General features: G+C 47.8%; 4 protein-coding genes across 4 annotated transcripts; 1 reads left to right on the top strand and 3 right to left on the bottom strand.

Annotated features, from left to right (window-relative positions):
- Nucleotides 1-3,407: 3,407 nt before the first annotated feature.
- On the bottom strand, nt 3,408-4,451 carry Nmral1_1 (NmrA-like family domain-containing protein; the record flags this gene model as incomplete). Its single annotated transcript, XM_031146345.1, has 2 exons — nt 3,408-3,444; nt 3,538-4,451. The coding sequence occupies 2 exons, from the start codon at nt 4,449-4,451 to the stop codon at nt 3,408-3,410; spliced, it is 951 nt and encodes a 316-aa protein (XP_031008108.1).
- Nucleotides 4,452-5,970: 1,519 nt separating this feature from the next.
- axe-2 (Acetylxylan esterase) lies at nt 5,971-7,049 on the top strand (the record flags this gene model as incomplete). The annotated part of the gene is made up of 3 exons (XM_031146344.1): nt 5,971-6,558; nt 6,634-6,724; nt 6,784-7,049. The coding sequence occupies 3 exons, from the start codon at nt 5,971-5,973 to the stop codon at nt 7,047-7,049; spliced, it is 945 nt and encodes a 314-aa protein (XP_031008111.1).
- Nucleotides 7,050-9,341: 2,292 nt separating this feature from the next.
- GULLO6 (putative L-gulonolactone oxidase) lies at nt 9,342-11,106 on the bottom strand (the record flags this gene model as incomplete). Its single annotated transcript, XM_031146343.1, has 5 exons — nt 9,342-9,431; nt 9,492-9,598; nt 9,688-10,335; nt 10,376-10,413; nt 10,460-11,106. The coding sequence occupies 5 exons, from the start codon at nt 11,104-11,106 to the stop codon at nt 9,342-9,344; spliced, it is 1,530 nt and encodes a 509-aa protein (XP_031008110.1).
- A 1,037-nt stretch (nt 11,107-12,143) lies between these two features.
- On the bottom strand, nt 12,144-13,265 carry SWC5 (SWR1-complex protein; the record flags this gene model as incomplete). Its single annotated transcript, XM_031146342.1, has 2 exons — nt 12,144-12,858; nt 12,910-13,265. The coding sequence occupies 2 exons, from the start codon at nt 13,263-13,265 to the stop codon at nt 12,144-12,146; spliced, it is 1,071 nt and encodes a 356-aa protein (XP_031008077.1).
- Between the last annotated feature and the right edge of the window lie 935 nt (nt 13,266-14,200).

Raw genomic sequence — 14,200 nt, 5'->3', positions numbered from 1 at the left:
TCCATTGTATACTCTCCGACTTATCAGTTTACTCCGTATTGGAGCGGTATTTGCAGCATGTGTCCCCAAAACTTTCAGCCCCCGATTTCTATATTTGGTTGGATCCGAGTTAACGGTTCCACCTTCGAGCTACAGGGGACTCTGCATTGACATCTAACCGTATGATGCCTAAATGCCAAGCCCTTATGCGGTGTATTTGTACCTTGCAGGAAACGTGGTTTTCATTGCGGCGTAGTCGTCTGCATTGACCCAATCTAGAGTGACTAGCACACGCAAACAGAATCCTTAAATGAGCCCTATCGGCCATTTTCATCATTTCGGAATGCGCCCCGTCAACTTGTGTTGGGAGTTTGAAGTTGGTTTTCACAGTCTTTTTCGCCGGAAATGTTGTTTCTTTTGACTCTTTTGGCAGCTGGCGCCAACGCCGCAGCGCTGTACACCAACTCAACGAGGCCAACTTCGACCTCGCAGACTTCGACCTTGACATCGGGGCAAACCGGCCCATCACCATGGTCTGACCCTTACTTCAGGAATCCTTTCGACATTCTGGTTTTGGATTCTATACCGGTAGCCAATGGCACTGATCCTGAAAATCTGAGTAATCCCGCTGTCAGTCAGATGGAAAGCGATTATGCATATTGCTCAACATTATGGGACTCTGCAGTCTCAATCTGGGCAAAGACAGCCTATTATTCCCCAGAGATTATCACAAAACGAGCTATCGCGACGCCTTCACCTGTCATTCTGACTACTGCGTCAGCAGTTTCGGTTTCTTCAAATAATACTGTAGCAACTCAGGTTGTTGGGGAAGCTGAACTTGCAGATCCAAAAACATATACACAGACACTATCCGGAGAACAGAGAGTTTTCACGTGGACGGCATCTGAGCCATGCTGTCGGGCATGTTCAATATATGGTGGAAGCGTTCAGGTCTTCTACTGGCCCACTGCCACACAGAACCCTCCCGTCTCAACGCTGATCGACTCCAAAGGCTTCATTTTGTAGGTTCCTCGACCGAAAGCATCGGCTGCATACTAATGATCACAGTACCTCACCATCCGTCTATGTTGCCTTCCAATCTGTACAAGCCTCCAACTTCTGTGGAAACATTGGGTTGAGAAACAATGCCCCCACACTTGCTTTTAATCCGGAGGAGTTATCAACATCCGAGGGTTTCTTTTACGATGCGGCAAAATACACTGCAACCCCAATAACTCCCTCTCCTGCGCAATACACAGAAGCAAATTGGGGGGATGCGTAAGTCGCGAATCCTCGCATCCTTTGATATTGACTAACAATGGGTAAAGAACGAGTTGTGGATGGACGACTACAACCTTCTGGCAATTACATGGTTATCAAACGAAATATTCGGATTTTGCGGCAGCTTCATCTGCCGCAGTTTCATACTCCGCGAGATATTCTACCGAGATCTTGCCAACTTATGCATCAAACCTGAGGGTCTCAGAGCTTGTTGAACAATATACCGTTTCGCACGACCCCTGTTTCCCAACAGTAACTATACCTAGCTCAAGCTTCACCTTGACGAACAAGGAAAACGGCCAATTGACTTACTGCGGAGGTGCTTTTGGTTTCTATGATCCGCCTTCTGTTTTGACCCGAGGGACAGGCTTTTCTACAGAAGCGACAACCACATCGGCAGCAGCTAACGTAAACGGCAAATTAAGCCCTGCTACTTCATCAGTACAACCAGGGGTTTCACCCGTCCCAACTACAGCAGCTATAACAAGTTCGTCGCCGGCCGCAACTGAAAGTATAATGGCGTCCTCTTCTGGCACGGCGGCCACTTCTGCAGCAAGTGACCCTGCCACACTTTCAGCCACGGTCAACACTCCCGCATCAGATAATTCGCCAATTACATCGAGTACAAGCTCTCTGGTGGCTGTTAATAACTCACCAGCTACTTCGAGTACAAGCACTCCAGTGACTGTCAATAACTCACCAACTACATCGAGTACAAGCACCCTAGTGGCTGTTAATAACTCACCAGCTACTTCGAGTACAAGCACTCCAGTGACTGTCAATAACTCACCAACTACATCGAGTACAAGCATCCTAGTGGCTGTCAATAACGCCCCAGCTACTTCGGTGGTAAGCAATCCCTCACTTACAAGCAATACTCCAGCACCAGTAACAACCCCACAAAACCCAATCCTCCTCACTCCAGTCCCACAAGCAGCACCAACCACCAATACTCCAGCACAAATCACCATAAGCAGCTCGACAATAGTTGCCGGCCCGTCATCAGCCCTTGTGATCGCTTCTCAAACACTTACAGCAGGCGGCCAAATGACTTACTCCAACTCAATCTATTCACTCGCCACGAACGGTGGTAGTCTCGTTGTCGCTGGAAGCAGTACGCAAATCCTCGCGGACCCTGCAGCTCCGGCTACCACTCTAGCAAAGATCACAGTAGGGAGCTCGACCATCACTGCGAACCCTTCGTCAGCTTTTGTCATTGCCTCTCAGACCCTCACCCCTGGAGGACAAATCACGCATTCCGACACTGTATACTCCCTTGCATCCAACGGCGCCAGCCTTGTCGTTGCATCAAGCACCACGCAGAACCTCGCTGTTTCCTCACCAGTACCTGCAGCGCCTTCTGCATACATCATCGGCTCGCAGACCCTCGTGCCCGGTGCTGCAGCCACGGTGTCAGGAACGGTGGTGAGTCTACAAGCAGACGGGTCAAGCGTCGTAGTAGCAGGCTCTACAGCGCCTTTGAGCCAATACCTAGCCGTGCCCACCAGCGTCATCGTTGGCGGCCAAACACAAGCATTGAGTGCATTCCTCGCGGATATAAGCGGGCCATTGAGTCTTGTATCAGGGGGCACGACACAAGCTATTAGTCTGGCTCAAGGAGCATCGTCTGGTGTTTCTCCCAGCGTCGTGGTGGGAGGAAGCACAACGGTCGCTCTGACGCAGTTTTTGGCCAGTGCAACGGGCGATGCGAGTGTGGTTGTTGGAGGAAGCAAGACGCTAGCTCTAAACTCGTACTTCGCGGCTGTCACTGGCGGGGCGACCGTGGTAGTAGGGAGCGAAACCGAGACGCTAACTTCTTTGCTCGCGCAAGCGACGGGCAGTAATGGGGTTGCTGGCATCATTGCTAGTTTTGGGGGCTTCACAACGCCGAGTCCGAAGACGACCAGTTCCGTGCAAGTTGGAACGAATGGAACGTATAATGGAACTGTGTTTGTGGGAAGTGCGGCAGTCTTCGACGGGGGCATAAGGAGAGCGGCATGCGTGGCGGTATTAGGGATTGTGGGGGTTTTAATGCTGTAACACAGAAGATAGAATAATGTTTAAACCTAAATCATGAAGAAATGCAGCTCAGCTTACGACGATATCCTTCCTCCCGATCGTGCAAATAAGTGGACATAATTCGATGGTTAAGTGAGAAAGAACTTGAGAAGTAAATTGACATTGCTACATTGTGTTTCAGAGCAGTCCTATCATAGTCCCACCAAACATAAACCTTGTTAAATCCTAACCCGAAATCCTAAGCCAGCTATCACCCACTAAGCACTCTTCCCAGTCTTCAAATCTCGGAACCCACTGCTCTTCTCCAACCAAGTTCCGAAATCCTGTAGTTCAGGGTACTCCCTCTTCGCAGCCGGGATATCAACCGCATACCCAGCAGTCTCAAACCACTTAAACATGGAACCAATATCCTTCATAGCAAACTTCAGCACACTCCCCACAGCACAAAAAGTAGTCGGCATCTCCACCCCAACGACCTCCTTAAACTTCTCACACGCCTCTTCAAAATTTAACTCATCCCCGGCAATGCCCACACACTTCCCCTTGAAGCGTTCCGGCTCCAACAGCGCCTTCGCAGCAAAGATCCCAATATCACTCGCAGCGACAACTTGGATCCTCCGCTTCCCAACCTGCCGCCACATAGCCGCAAAGCCCTTGCCGGCAAAATCCGGCGTCAAATTATCCATAAAAGTCACGGGCCGCAAGATCGTCCACTCCATGGCCGTTCCCCTCGTTTTCTCTCTCAGATAAATCTCAATGTGATGCTTACTCGCAATATGCGGCGCAGGCGTGGGAGTAGTATCAGACACCACGTCACCGCCACGGTCAGCAGACGTGAAGACGAAATGCTTCACGCCGTGAGCCAGACTGGCGTTGATAAGACCCTGGGCTTGGGCTTCTTCAGCGCCTTCGGGCCCGTGCACTGTGACGCAGAAAACGCCGTCAATGGGCGTGTTGGCTGCGGAGAAGATGGCTTCGGGTGCTGTGGGGTCGCCGGGGAGGAGTCTGATTCTCGGGTCTGAAGATGCGAGGGATTGCGCGCGCTTTGAGGTTGGATCGCGGGTCAGAGCAAGTATTTTGATGGGCGTGGTGGTGCTGGAGAGGAGGGCCTTCACGACTGAGCTTCCTTGGGTGCCTGTTGCGCCGACTACGAGGAAGGTTTGAGTGGCCATTTTGAGTTTGCTGTGATTGTACTTGTAATTGCAATTGTAGTTATAGGAGTTTGAGTATGAGATGAAACGGGATGAAGCAGATGAGGGATGGAGATGTTGTTATTGATTGTCTCCATCTCGAAGGAGAATGGAGGTTGATATAAGAATATCTAAACATAAACATCTTCAGCCCGACCAACTCTTGATCCGCAGCGCTACTCCGAGTATTGTCATGCGGCCGTAGATTGTACTGCAACGGCATGTGGTTTTGGACCGGGCGGACTCGATGATCCTTTGGAAAAAACCAATAGGAAGTTGTGCTGCGCAGGATGGATGATAATGGATGTTAGATGCGATGCCACAGGAAGATTGTTTCCCCAGCCCCGATTATCCAGTCATGTTAAGTCCGTACACTGATGGGATTATTATGTAATCGGGATGATAATTGTCCGATGCGGCTGGAGTTCATCCATCCATCCTTTAAAATCCATTGCACAGCCCAGATTTATTCCCTGGTTGCGAGGCCTTAACGGCTGGGAAGGAACGTTAGGTTGAATTGCCCCCTTTTCTATCAAGAGGATGATGAGGACAAGGACTTTGATCTACCTTCGTTAATTGTACCCGTCTCCAAGTGGGGGCGATAACATCTCGTGATCAGCATGGTGCGCCTTCTATCCATCCATCAAATATTATATACCTACAGTGGGTCGCAGCCTGTCTCATCTATCTCTTTGTCCCCAAGATATGTATGGCCTAGATTCGAGTTGATTTTTTGCTCCTATTGCCTCGGTAAGTGGTCTTGCGATCACAGCCACGAGCCACGAGTCTCTACAGCGCTTTGCATCTCATCTAAAAATGGCCAGACACGGTCTCCAATACATGGGTCTTGAAACTCGAAATCCATATGCGATCAAAAGTCTTCTAGAAGTAGTTTACTTTCTTCGGTATCGGGAGCTGTATCTCGCATGACTTCGATCTCCCCGCCTTTGCGAAATATTCATATAAATCTAACACTAGCGGTATCCCAACTACCCCTCGGTACTGTACTGCGAGTCTCAAACTCCCAATGCGATTGGATGCCTCTTGCATATATCTGCTAGTAGCCTGCAGGATCTCACGCCATAATTGTATAGTTGTCGGGACCACCCTCGTCTACAGATGCATATACCAGTATTCGAAACTTCCTTTGTTACGAAAAGGTGCTCTGGTCTACTCGTCCGTCTGGAAACAAATTCTCGCGTGCATCAGAGCGATGCGATTGGATATACAAGTGCCGGCTCTTCATCGTATTCCAGTAGTCAACCAGTGGTCAACATTGGGATTCTTCGATTCTTGATATTCTGGTACATCAGATCTTAATTGTAGGCGATAGATTATGGAGATAACTGTCCTTGGCGATTTGACGCCGAGGTATAGTTTTCTTCTCACTGAAGACTTTGGAAGTTATATAAACAAGTGTTTCGCTGCCCAAATTTGACCTCTTCATCCCCATTTTACATTCGTTCTTTATTCTACAGTCATTCCTTACCACACAGTCAATATGCACTCCCTTTCTATTCTCGCGCTGGGCCTCAGCCTCTCCAACATCTGCTCAGCAGCACCTCAAGGTCTTTCCCTCCCAAGCTTCTCCCTTCCAAGCTTCTCCATACCAAGTCTAGCACTCCCGAGTCTAGCACTCCCAAGTCTGGGGTCAGGAGGCTTAGGCTCAGGCTCAGGTCTCAGCTCAGGTCTCGCACTTCCAACAGCACTCCCAAGTCTGGGTTCAGGTCTCGGAGGCTTAGCCTCGGGCTCAGGCTTCGCCCTCCCAACAGCAGCATCCATCTCGACCCCAACAGTCCCAACCGGCTTTGTCAAAAGACAATCAGCCACAGGCGCCTGCGCAACTGGTATACACATGATCGTGGCCCGAGGAAGCACGGAAGCAGCAGGCCAAGGACTCATCGGGCAGGTGGCAACAGCAGTACAGAACGCCGTCCCAGGTTCCGACTCGGAAGCCGTCGACTATCCTGCTTCCCTTACCGATTACCTAGGTTCCGAGGCGTCGGGCGTGGCTGATATGACTAAGTTGATCCAGGCGTACGCGGCCAAGTGCCCGGATTCGAAGATTGGGCTTTTGGGTTACTCTCAGGTAAGTGATTGTCTAACTGGCTGATGTTGATGGATGTATATTTGCTGTTGCTGACATATGATTGTTTGTTTTTAGGGTGGTCAAATCGTAGGAGACGTCTTGTGCGGGACTAGTGAGGTTGGCTTGACTGCCTCTTCAGCGATCGACGCTTCCCTCTTGTCGAAAGGTATATCCCTCCCATTCCCACACCCCATTTCCCCCAATTTTTACTAACACAATCCCCAGTCGTTGCAGCCGTACAATACGGAGACCCCAGCCACGTCGTCGGCCAGCCGCAGAACGTCGGTACCAGCACACATAACGGAATCCTCCCGAGAGGCAAAGCCTGTGGGGCTATCACGTCTGTCATGAAGAGTTTCTGTACTTCCGGTGACCCGTTCTGTGATAGTGGATCAGATATTGCTGTTCATTTAGGATACTTTACGGCAAATGATGCAGCGGCAGCGTCGTTCATTGAGAGTCAGGTGAATGGAGTGAATGCGACAGCATAGTGGTGCCATAAGGATGGGCAGAAGGTCAACAGGTTGACTTTTTATTCTTCTCGTGGAGGAGAGTCTTTTTGTTTGCCCAGAAGCACTCTTTTCTGGGAAAGGTTTTGATAACTTGAAATTTGGAAAGATGGGGGAGGGCCCACTGGTTTGGATTTATATTCTTTTCTTGGGGGATGTATTTTCGATGTATTTCCGATGGATTAACTAGGATCCTTGTATGAATCAACATTTCCTATGCACAGAACTTTCTATCCTAACCAGAAGCCCGAAAACGTTGCTGGTCGGGTTAGAACCAGAACGTGAGAGGGGAGTATGGACAGTGTTAGACTGAGCATCACAACGTGATACAACATGTCAGAGGTATGAAGAGTAGCTCTTGAGTGTAAGCATTTGATTTGGTTTACAGGGTATCGTGGCTTATAGGTATAAGATATAGTACAGGTAATATACAACGATATACAATTACATGATTTGTGCTTTCGAACCCTTTCAGCATTCAAGTCTTATAAGATATCCGCGCTTTGTTCGAGTGTCTAGCCCTCTTCTGAGATATTCTCCTGGTAATGACCCTCTACCCATAGCGCGATGCAGCACCTCCGTCATAAGAATCGACATGACAATCTCCGCGCCCAGTTAAATCTACCTTGATCAGTCCTTTTTACTAATAAACACCCCCAGGCGTTTGGAATAGGTTATATGATATTGTTCCTAGAGAACTTTATTAAAGCCCAGGGCATTTTTGAATTGGGCTTGCAGAAGTCCTTCAAACGGCTATCATGGTTAGTAAGTTGATTTATGATACCGGGACTTAGAACTGAGCTCCCAATGCTTGAACCATTCATGTTACAGTTTCTAGACAACACCTGAAGCATCCTCGAATCGAACGTTGCTCTGATTAAGCAGACTCGGTAATGCGGCAACCTTACCATCAATCTTTAAAAGGATGTGATACATCTGCATGTTGGTTCGGATGATTGTTTGCAGAAGCTTAGGACTATCAACCGGGAAGTTTCGAAGAAATGCCAACATCTAAGACCCAGTATCCTGAAGGCTAACGGTAGAATCCTGGTCGAGGATGTTCCTAATGATACGGATGACATGCTCTGCGCTAGCTTTATATCTCGAGATGGCGTCAAGTTTAGAATGTACATCGGTGCCTAAGTTCTTCAATTCTGCAGCGATAGTTTGGTGACTTTAAACAACTTCATCTTTCACCTCTCCAACTTATCTTGAAATCCCATGAAGTCTCGAGCGGTGTTCCTCGATGTTTCTCGGTAGTTCGCTATGATAGGTCTTCCCCCGAGACTCCAATTTTGATATCGTCTCCGTAGTATGCATAGCCAGCAGCAGATTGATGCTGATTGTCTTCACGGATACCAAAGCCCGTATTTTCTTCACCTCTTCCATCGCAAATACTGCCCATTTTGCCTTGTGGCCCACGCCGCGCAATAAGGTCCTCGCAAACGGCCCTATTGTCTTCTTATATTTCTCGACATTTGAGAATAATTTTGTAATGGAAGCTGGCATGTAAGTGCCATTCCGCGGATGACGTTTGCATGGTTGATATTGCTGTCGTTGGGCTCAAGGCTTGCAAAGCACGAGGGTGCATTCTGCAGCGCAGTAAGTTCGAGGGTGACATGTTGATAGTCTGCTGAAGTTCCGACTGCAGCATTCTTCAATGCCTTCGGGACTTTATCGCAGAGCTCTGTGATTTCTCGACTTAGTATTTGCGCCAAAATAGCGAGGGGCGACGAACTAGTCGCACTGATGAACCCCCTCACCGAGAAGCTAAACGCCGGTGTCATTTTGGGAACAGCTGAGTCAATAACATGATTTGGGCAAAGCACTATCTCTCTTGCTTCATTAATCAAGAACAGATGCTCAGCATATGTAAGTCATGACGCAAGACGGTGAAGCTGTTGAGATGTTGGCCAGGCTGTGAATTCGCAGGCAGCCCCCCATTCTGCCTCTCCAAGAACCCCGCATATTCATCTGCAAATGGGGTCGAGATTTTTCAGGGGTAGATATTGCACACGAGAGCCTGCGCGGATAAGTAAGGTCCAGCCAGTAAGAAAGGAAGGAGTGATTCTTGCTTATATTCCCACTTAGGTGCGAGATATTACCATTAGAGCCTCTCACTTTGGGAATTCTTCGAAACTTAGTATTTGGAGGAGTCCTACTATATGAGCTTATTGCCAAATAAACGTTCATTGCATGTCTTATTACAGTGGCAGCGAAATATAGATATTTGGCCGATGATACTCCTCTCTGTGCAATGAATGTAGAGAAGTACTACATCACACCGATAATTTCCCCTACGATACTCTTAAAAATGCCCTTGGGATCAAATTTCTCTCGGACCGCTTTGAACCTCGCAAGGTGCTAAATGAATTTTAGCTCTGGACTGCAACAACTCCCTAATGATGTTATATTCACACTCACATCTGGCTCCAAATTCTTCACTGATTGTGTCAAAACATCACGAGTATTCTTAGTCCAATGTGGTCGACAGGGAAATTCGTTAATAATTGTTGTCGCAAGATTGTGATCTGGGAAGACAAGTTAGTAACCTCCAGCGGCATCCAGCAGCATCCAGCATCTTCACCCAGACCCTAAAACATAAGGATTGAATGCTTACAGAACGGCTCGTTAAATCTCAAATTATCCCCAACTGTCGGTCTGAAAGCCGGGAAATCAAACATAATTGCCCCTTTGCTCCAATCTGCTCCAGGAGCAGGATGCACCTGTCCCAGAAGATCATTATACGGTCTCCCGAACTTGATGTTGATCCCGCTCCTATATGTAGCTGTCATAACAATACCCTTAGCCAACTCGGCATCGAAAAGAGCCCTGACCCTCTTCAACAATGCATTTGCTAGCGTCACAGGAATCGCCAATTCAAGAGTGTAAGCAGCGAGATGGTAATCCCATTCTGGTAATTGATCCGGGTACAAGCCCCCAATGAGGACATCGTAATTCCAGCCGTAGACAGGCCATTTGGTGATAGCCGTATCAGTCGTTTTGTCGTGGAAGTTGGGAGCCTCCCATATCCCAAAAAAGAGATTTTCCGCGAGCATATTGGACGTAGCCAGATACTTCCCACTGTTCAAAAGGCCCAACGCAGTATTGGCCTCAATGCTGGTAATGGAAAAGGTGGACTGAAATCCTGTTTGGCCACTGGTGTTTGTAGGCACAATATCGTAATAACGGTGATGGAACTTTCGCGTATACGGCCACCACTTAGGAAACTTAGCAAGATCCCCGAGGTTGGTCGGATATTTCAATACTTGCCCAAAGATTCGCTGTAGCATAGGGCGCGATAAGACCGTAAATGTCTCCATCCAAGACATCTGATTCTGAAAGCCTAGACGCTTTTTAGTGATAATTTTAACAGGTGGGGATCCACTCACGTCTTTTGCTGTGCATATACTTTGAAGTCTGGGTATATCTGAAATTTGACCCTCGCAATAGGACCAAGCAAGCCCAAGGATGTTGATGCAGCAAGCCAATCATCATTATTGTCATCCCTGACAATTTCTTGAATAGTTCCACTTCCATCAATAATGTGTATTTCCAAAGCGCCAGCTGCAACCATGGAGGCTTCCCTTAAGGACGACCGATGTGCTCCCATCGCAATAGCTCCAGCAATAGTCATATTCCAGTTCACCAACGCATAACCTATCGATGCACCATTCGCATGCAAATAGTCGGCAAGTTCAAAGAACGTAACGCCGGCTTCGATCATCACCGAACCCCCGACTAGATCGAAGTCGGTTATACCATGGACACCTTCAGTTTGCATTATGATAGTCGACGGGTCATCAGAACACATTGTATCATACCACATGTGACTTTTACCGCTCGCTCGGAGGGGGGTGTCGGAACTTGCGGCAGACTTGACGATATCGACCATTTCGTCAACCGATGAGGGCTGGACGATCGCAGACACATTATGGCAGGCTGGGAAACCTTCACCATCGAAAGTGTTATATGGTATCGCAATAGCCTGAGTTAACAATAATGTCAGAAATACTACTTTCATAATTTGGAACGCCATTCTCTCGAAATACCAGTACAGTCGAGGTCTAAATTCTTGCAGGCGAAAAGCATTGTAGACTTCGTTGATTAAATAAGAGAATTTTTGAAGCATATGCACATTATTGAGGAAATTGACTGGTCATAAGGATTTATTTTTCCATGTGATGCCGAAGTTAATTTATATTCTAAACAGTAAAGATTCGAGGGCATGAGGACAACTCGCAATTTGTTTCTTATAATCCTGGAACGGTGAACCTTTGATGGCGAATACCAAGATTCAAGCTAGTCACGCTCCCTCCTCAGCTTGAGGAGAACCCGGTACTTCGCGGTGAAGCGTGGATGTTGCAACCAAATAGGCAAGAGTAAACATACCCGATCATATGATTGAAAACTTTCCGTTTCAAGGATTTAAATAGAAGAAAGACAGCGAAACTCGCAAGGACAGGTTGCGGTCGCACCTTCTCAGTCGGGCCATCGAAGCTATATTTCACGACCACCTGAAGTAGACTCCACCATAGATTCATGCCTCGTGAGCAACTTTGGCAACTTATTATACAGGGAAAAAAATGTGGCGATGCTGGGTTGAAGAAGGAAGAAGCTGCCGGATCCCTTGCGATGCGACAGATGACCAAGAAACCACGTGATGAATAACCTAAGTTTGGACTACATTTGTATTTACCTTCATCTATAAGGCTTACTAATATCCATGCAGTAATTTTTTGGAGTCATTGCCACGGCACCTACCAAACAAGCACTTGGCATACCAGTTTCGTCTAATAGTACTACTATAACGGGCTGCCTGCGACTCGTAGCCAAAGCACAACCTGTAAACAGACATGGTTTGAACATGTGTTTGAACAAGCCAAGACGCTGGTAGAAAAAGGGGGTTTGCTAGGCTCTAGAATTGGGTAAGGTGTGCATACGTATTTGCACTTGCAAACCGCGTATTGACAAATCCTTACGAGCATTTCAAACACTAAAAGGAGATCGTGCTATGATTTGAAAATATTGAGTATCGGTTTTCGAATGGTATCTCATTGCTATACATCCCTATGATTAAACAGGCAACCCTCTGGCCCTCCTCTCCTCTTCCTCCTTCTTCCTCTCCACCCGAGCCAAAAACTCCTGCCTCGCCTTGAACGCCCCCTTCGCCTTACCCGCTGCATCAAGCTCATCCGCAATCCCCTCTTTATCCACAAAGCCCGCCCAATCCATCGCGCTCTTCTCCACCGTATTAAGTTTCTTACCTCCGTCTTTCACCCCTCCTACGCCGATTGCCCCTCTAGCTTGAGCTTGAGCGCCGAAATGGAGGTCGGTTCGGAGGGGCAGGTCTATGATGGGTTCGAAGATCGATTTGCGGGCTTTTTTGGTTGGGCGTTTGGGTTTCGTGAAGGGACTGGGTTGCGTGGTTGAGGCGGGGTCTGTTGATGTGGATGAGGGGTCGGGGTTTGAAGAAAGAAATAGTTTTGCTTCTGCTGAGGAGCGCGGGACGAGCTTTTCTTCCGTGTGGGCCTTTCCGGCGAAGGTGTAGGTTCGTTTTATCATTATCATTGTATCGGGCCCATCATTCAGCGTAGTCGTCGGCTCTTCTTCCGCATCTTCTTTTTCTGCTACTTCCCGTATATTTGGTTCATTGGTGTCGTTGGTGATGGGTTCGGTGGGTGCTGGTATAGGCGTATAAGCTTTACCAGACATCATATCTTCCCACAGCGCATCGACATCCACAGTGGCTTTCGAGGTATCGACTAGTACTGTTTTCTTCTCTACTTTCCTATACAGTTTCAATCAGCACCATATCATATACACTGGAAGACAGACATACTCTGCAGCCCTCATACTTCTCGTCTTAACCAAACCCCCTTCACCCCCCTCATCATCCGCTTCCACCTCCACCTCATCACTTTTCTTCCCCTTTCCCTTCTTCCTCTGCCTCTTCAAGCCCCGTTCAATAATCGCCTCATCGCCCGAGTTCTCAAACCCCGCATCCTCTGCATCTTCCTGATTTGCCTGCCCTCTTTTCCTTTTCGCGGGTTTCTTTACTGCTTCTTCTACCACATCTTGCTCATCGTCTGAAGACTCCGCTCCACCTGCGTCATCTACCGGTGCGGCATCGGGCGCAAAGTCAGAGTCTTCTGAGGATGCGTAGTCCGATTCGTCGGGTATGAGTTCTGGCGGCATGGTGAAGTGAGGTGGAGGTTATGGTTGGTAGTGTAGACTTGGGAGGTTTTCGCGATCAGACGAGGCTGAAGATATTACGCGTGGCGCTAGTTAGATAATCAATGCAAGGCTTCAGAGAGTGGGGCGATTGATTGTACAGAGAACACTCCGGAAGAAAACTTGAGATTCCTCAGCCTCGTCACCGAGGGGCGTTTAAGCGGTGTACCAGGATTAATTGCATTCTAATCTATTCAATCTAAAACTTCCAATCTATAACAAATTTGTTTTCATCCGATTTGTATTCCCCGCTTTGCGTCAGCCTCAACAAATTTATTTGTAGTTTTATGATCAAAGACTGAGGTGGGGGCCATCGCAGCTTCTCGGTCTTTCAATTGCAATCAACTGCCCCAAACCTTCGTTATCGGATCGTCATAGCCCAACTCAAACAACAGATTAAGGGAGCTCGGGGAGTAAGGGATCTGCTCCTAAAATTGCAACTCCCGATAAAGGATGGCAGGATTGCCTTCAAAATTGGGTACGGAGTACACCTCGGACACTCTGGGGTAAAAAAAAGCCGTACGAATACGTACTTTTTATATCATATTTCCGGCACAAAGAATTCGGCAAAAAGGCCATACGATTTACCGTATATACGGCGTACGAAACAAAAGCAGACTTGTGATCCATTTGTACATGTATGTACTTGAGTATTGATGCCATACTTGTACGTAGCTTTATGTAGGTTGTTATGCATATGGAAGGTCAGAGGAATGAGAGTGAGGGGTTAAATCTTATTTTCGTCTGATTGGATGGAGGATCTGGAATTAAGATCGAAGATCGCCAAGACATTGGTAATATAACACTAAGCTTTCCATGCGGTAACGCGCTGGGCTCTTGAAAGCCCCCTTTTTTAAAACCCCAGAGTTCAAACGAATAATAATATACTTTCTTGAGGC

This window comes from Lachnellula hyalina, assembly GCF_007821495.1.
Source record: "Lachnellula hyalina strain CBS 185.66 chromosome Unknown contig00019, whole genome shotgun sequence".
NCBI classification, from domain to species: Eukaryota; Fungi; Ascomycota; class Leotiomycetes; order Helotiales; family Lachnaceae; genus Lachnellula; species Lachnellula hyalina.
This window is presented reverse-complemented; position numbering and strand designations above follow the sequence as displayed.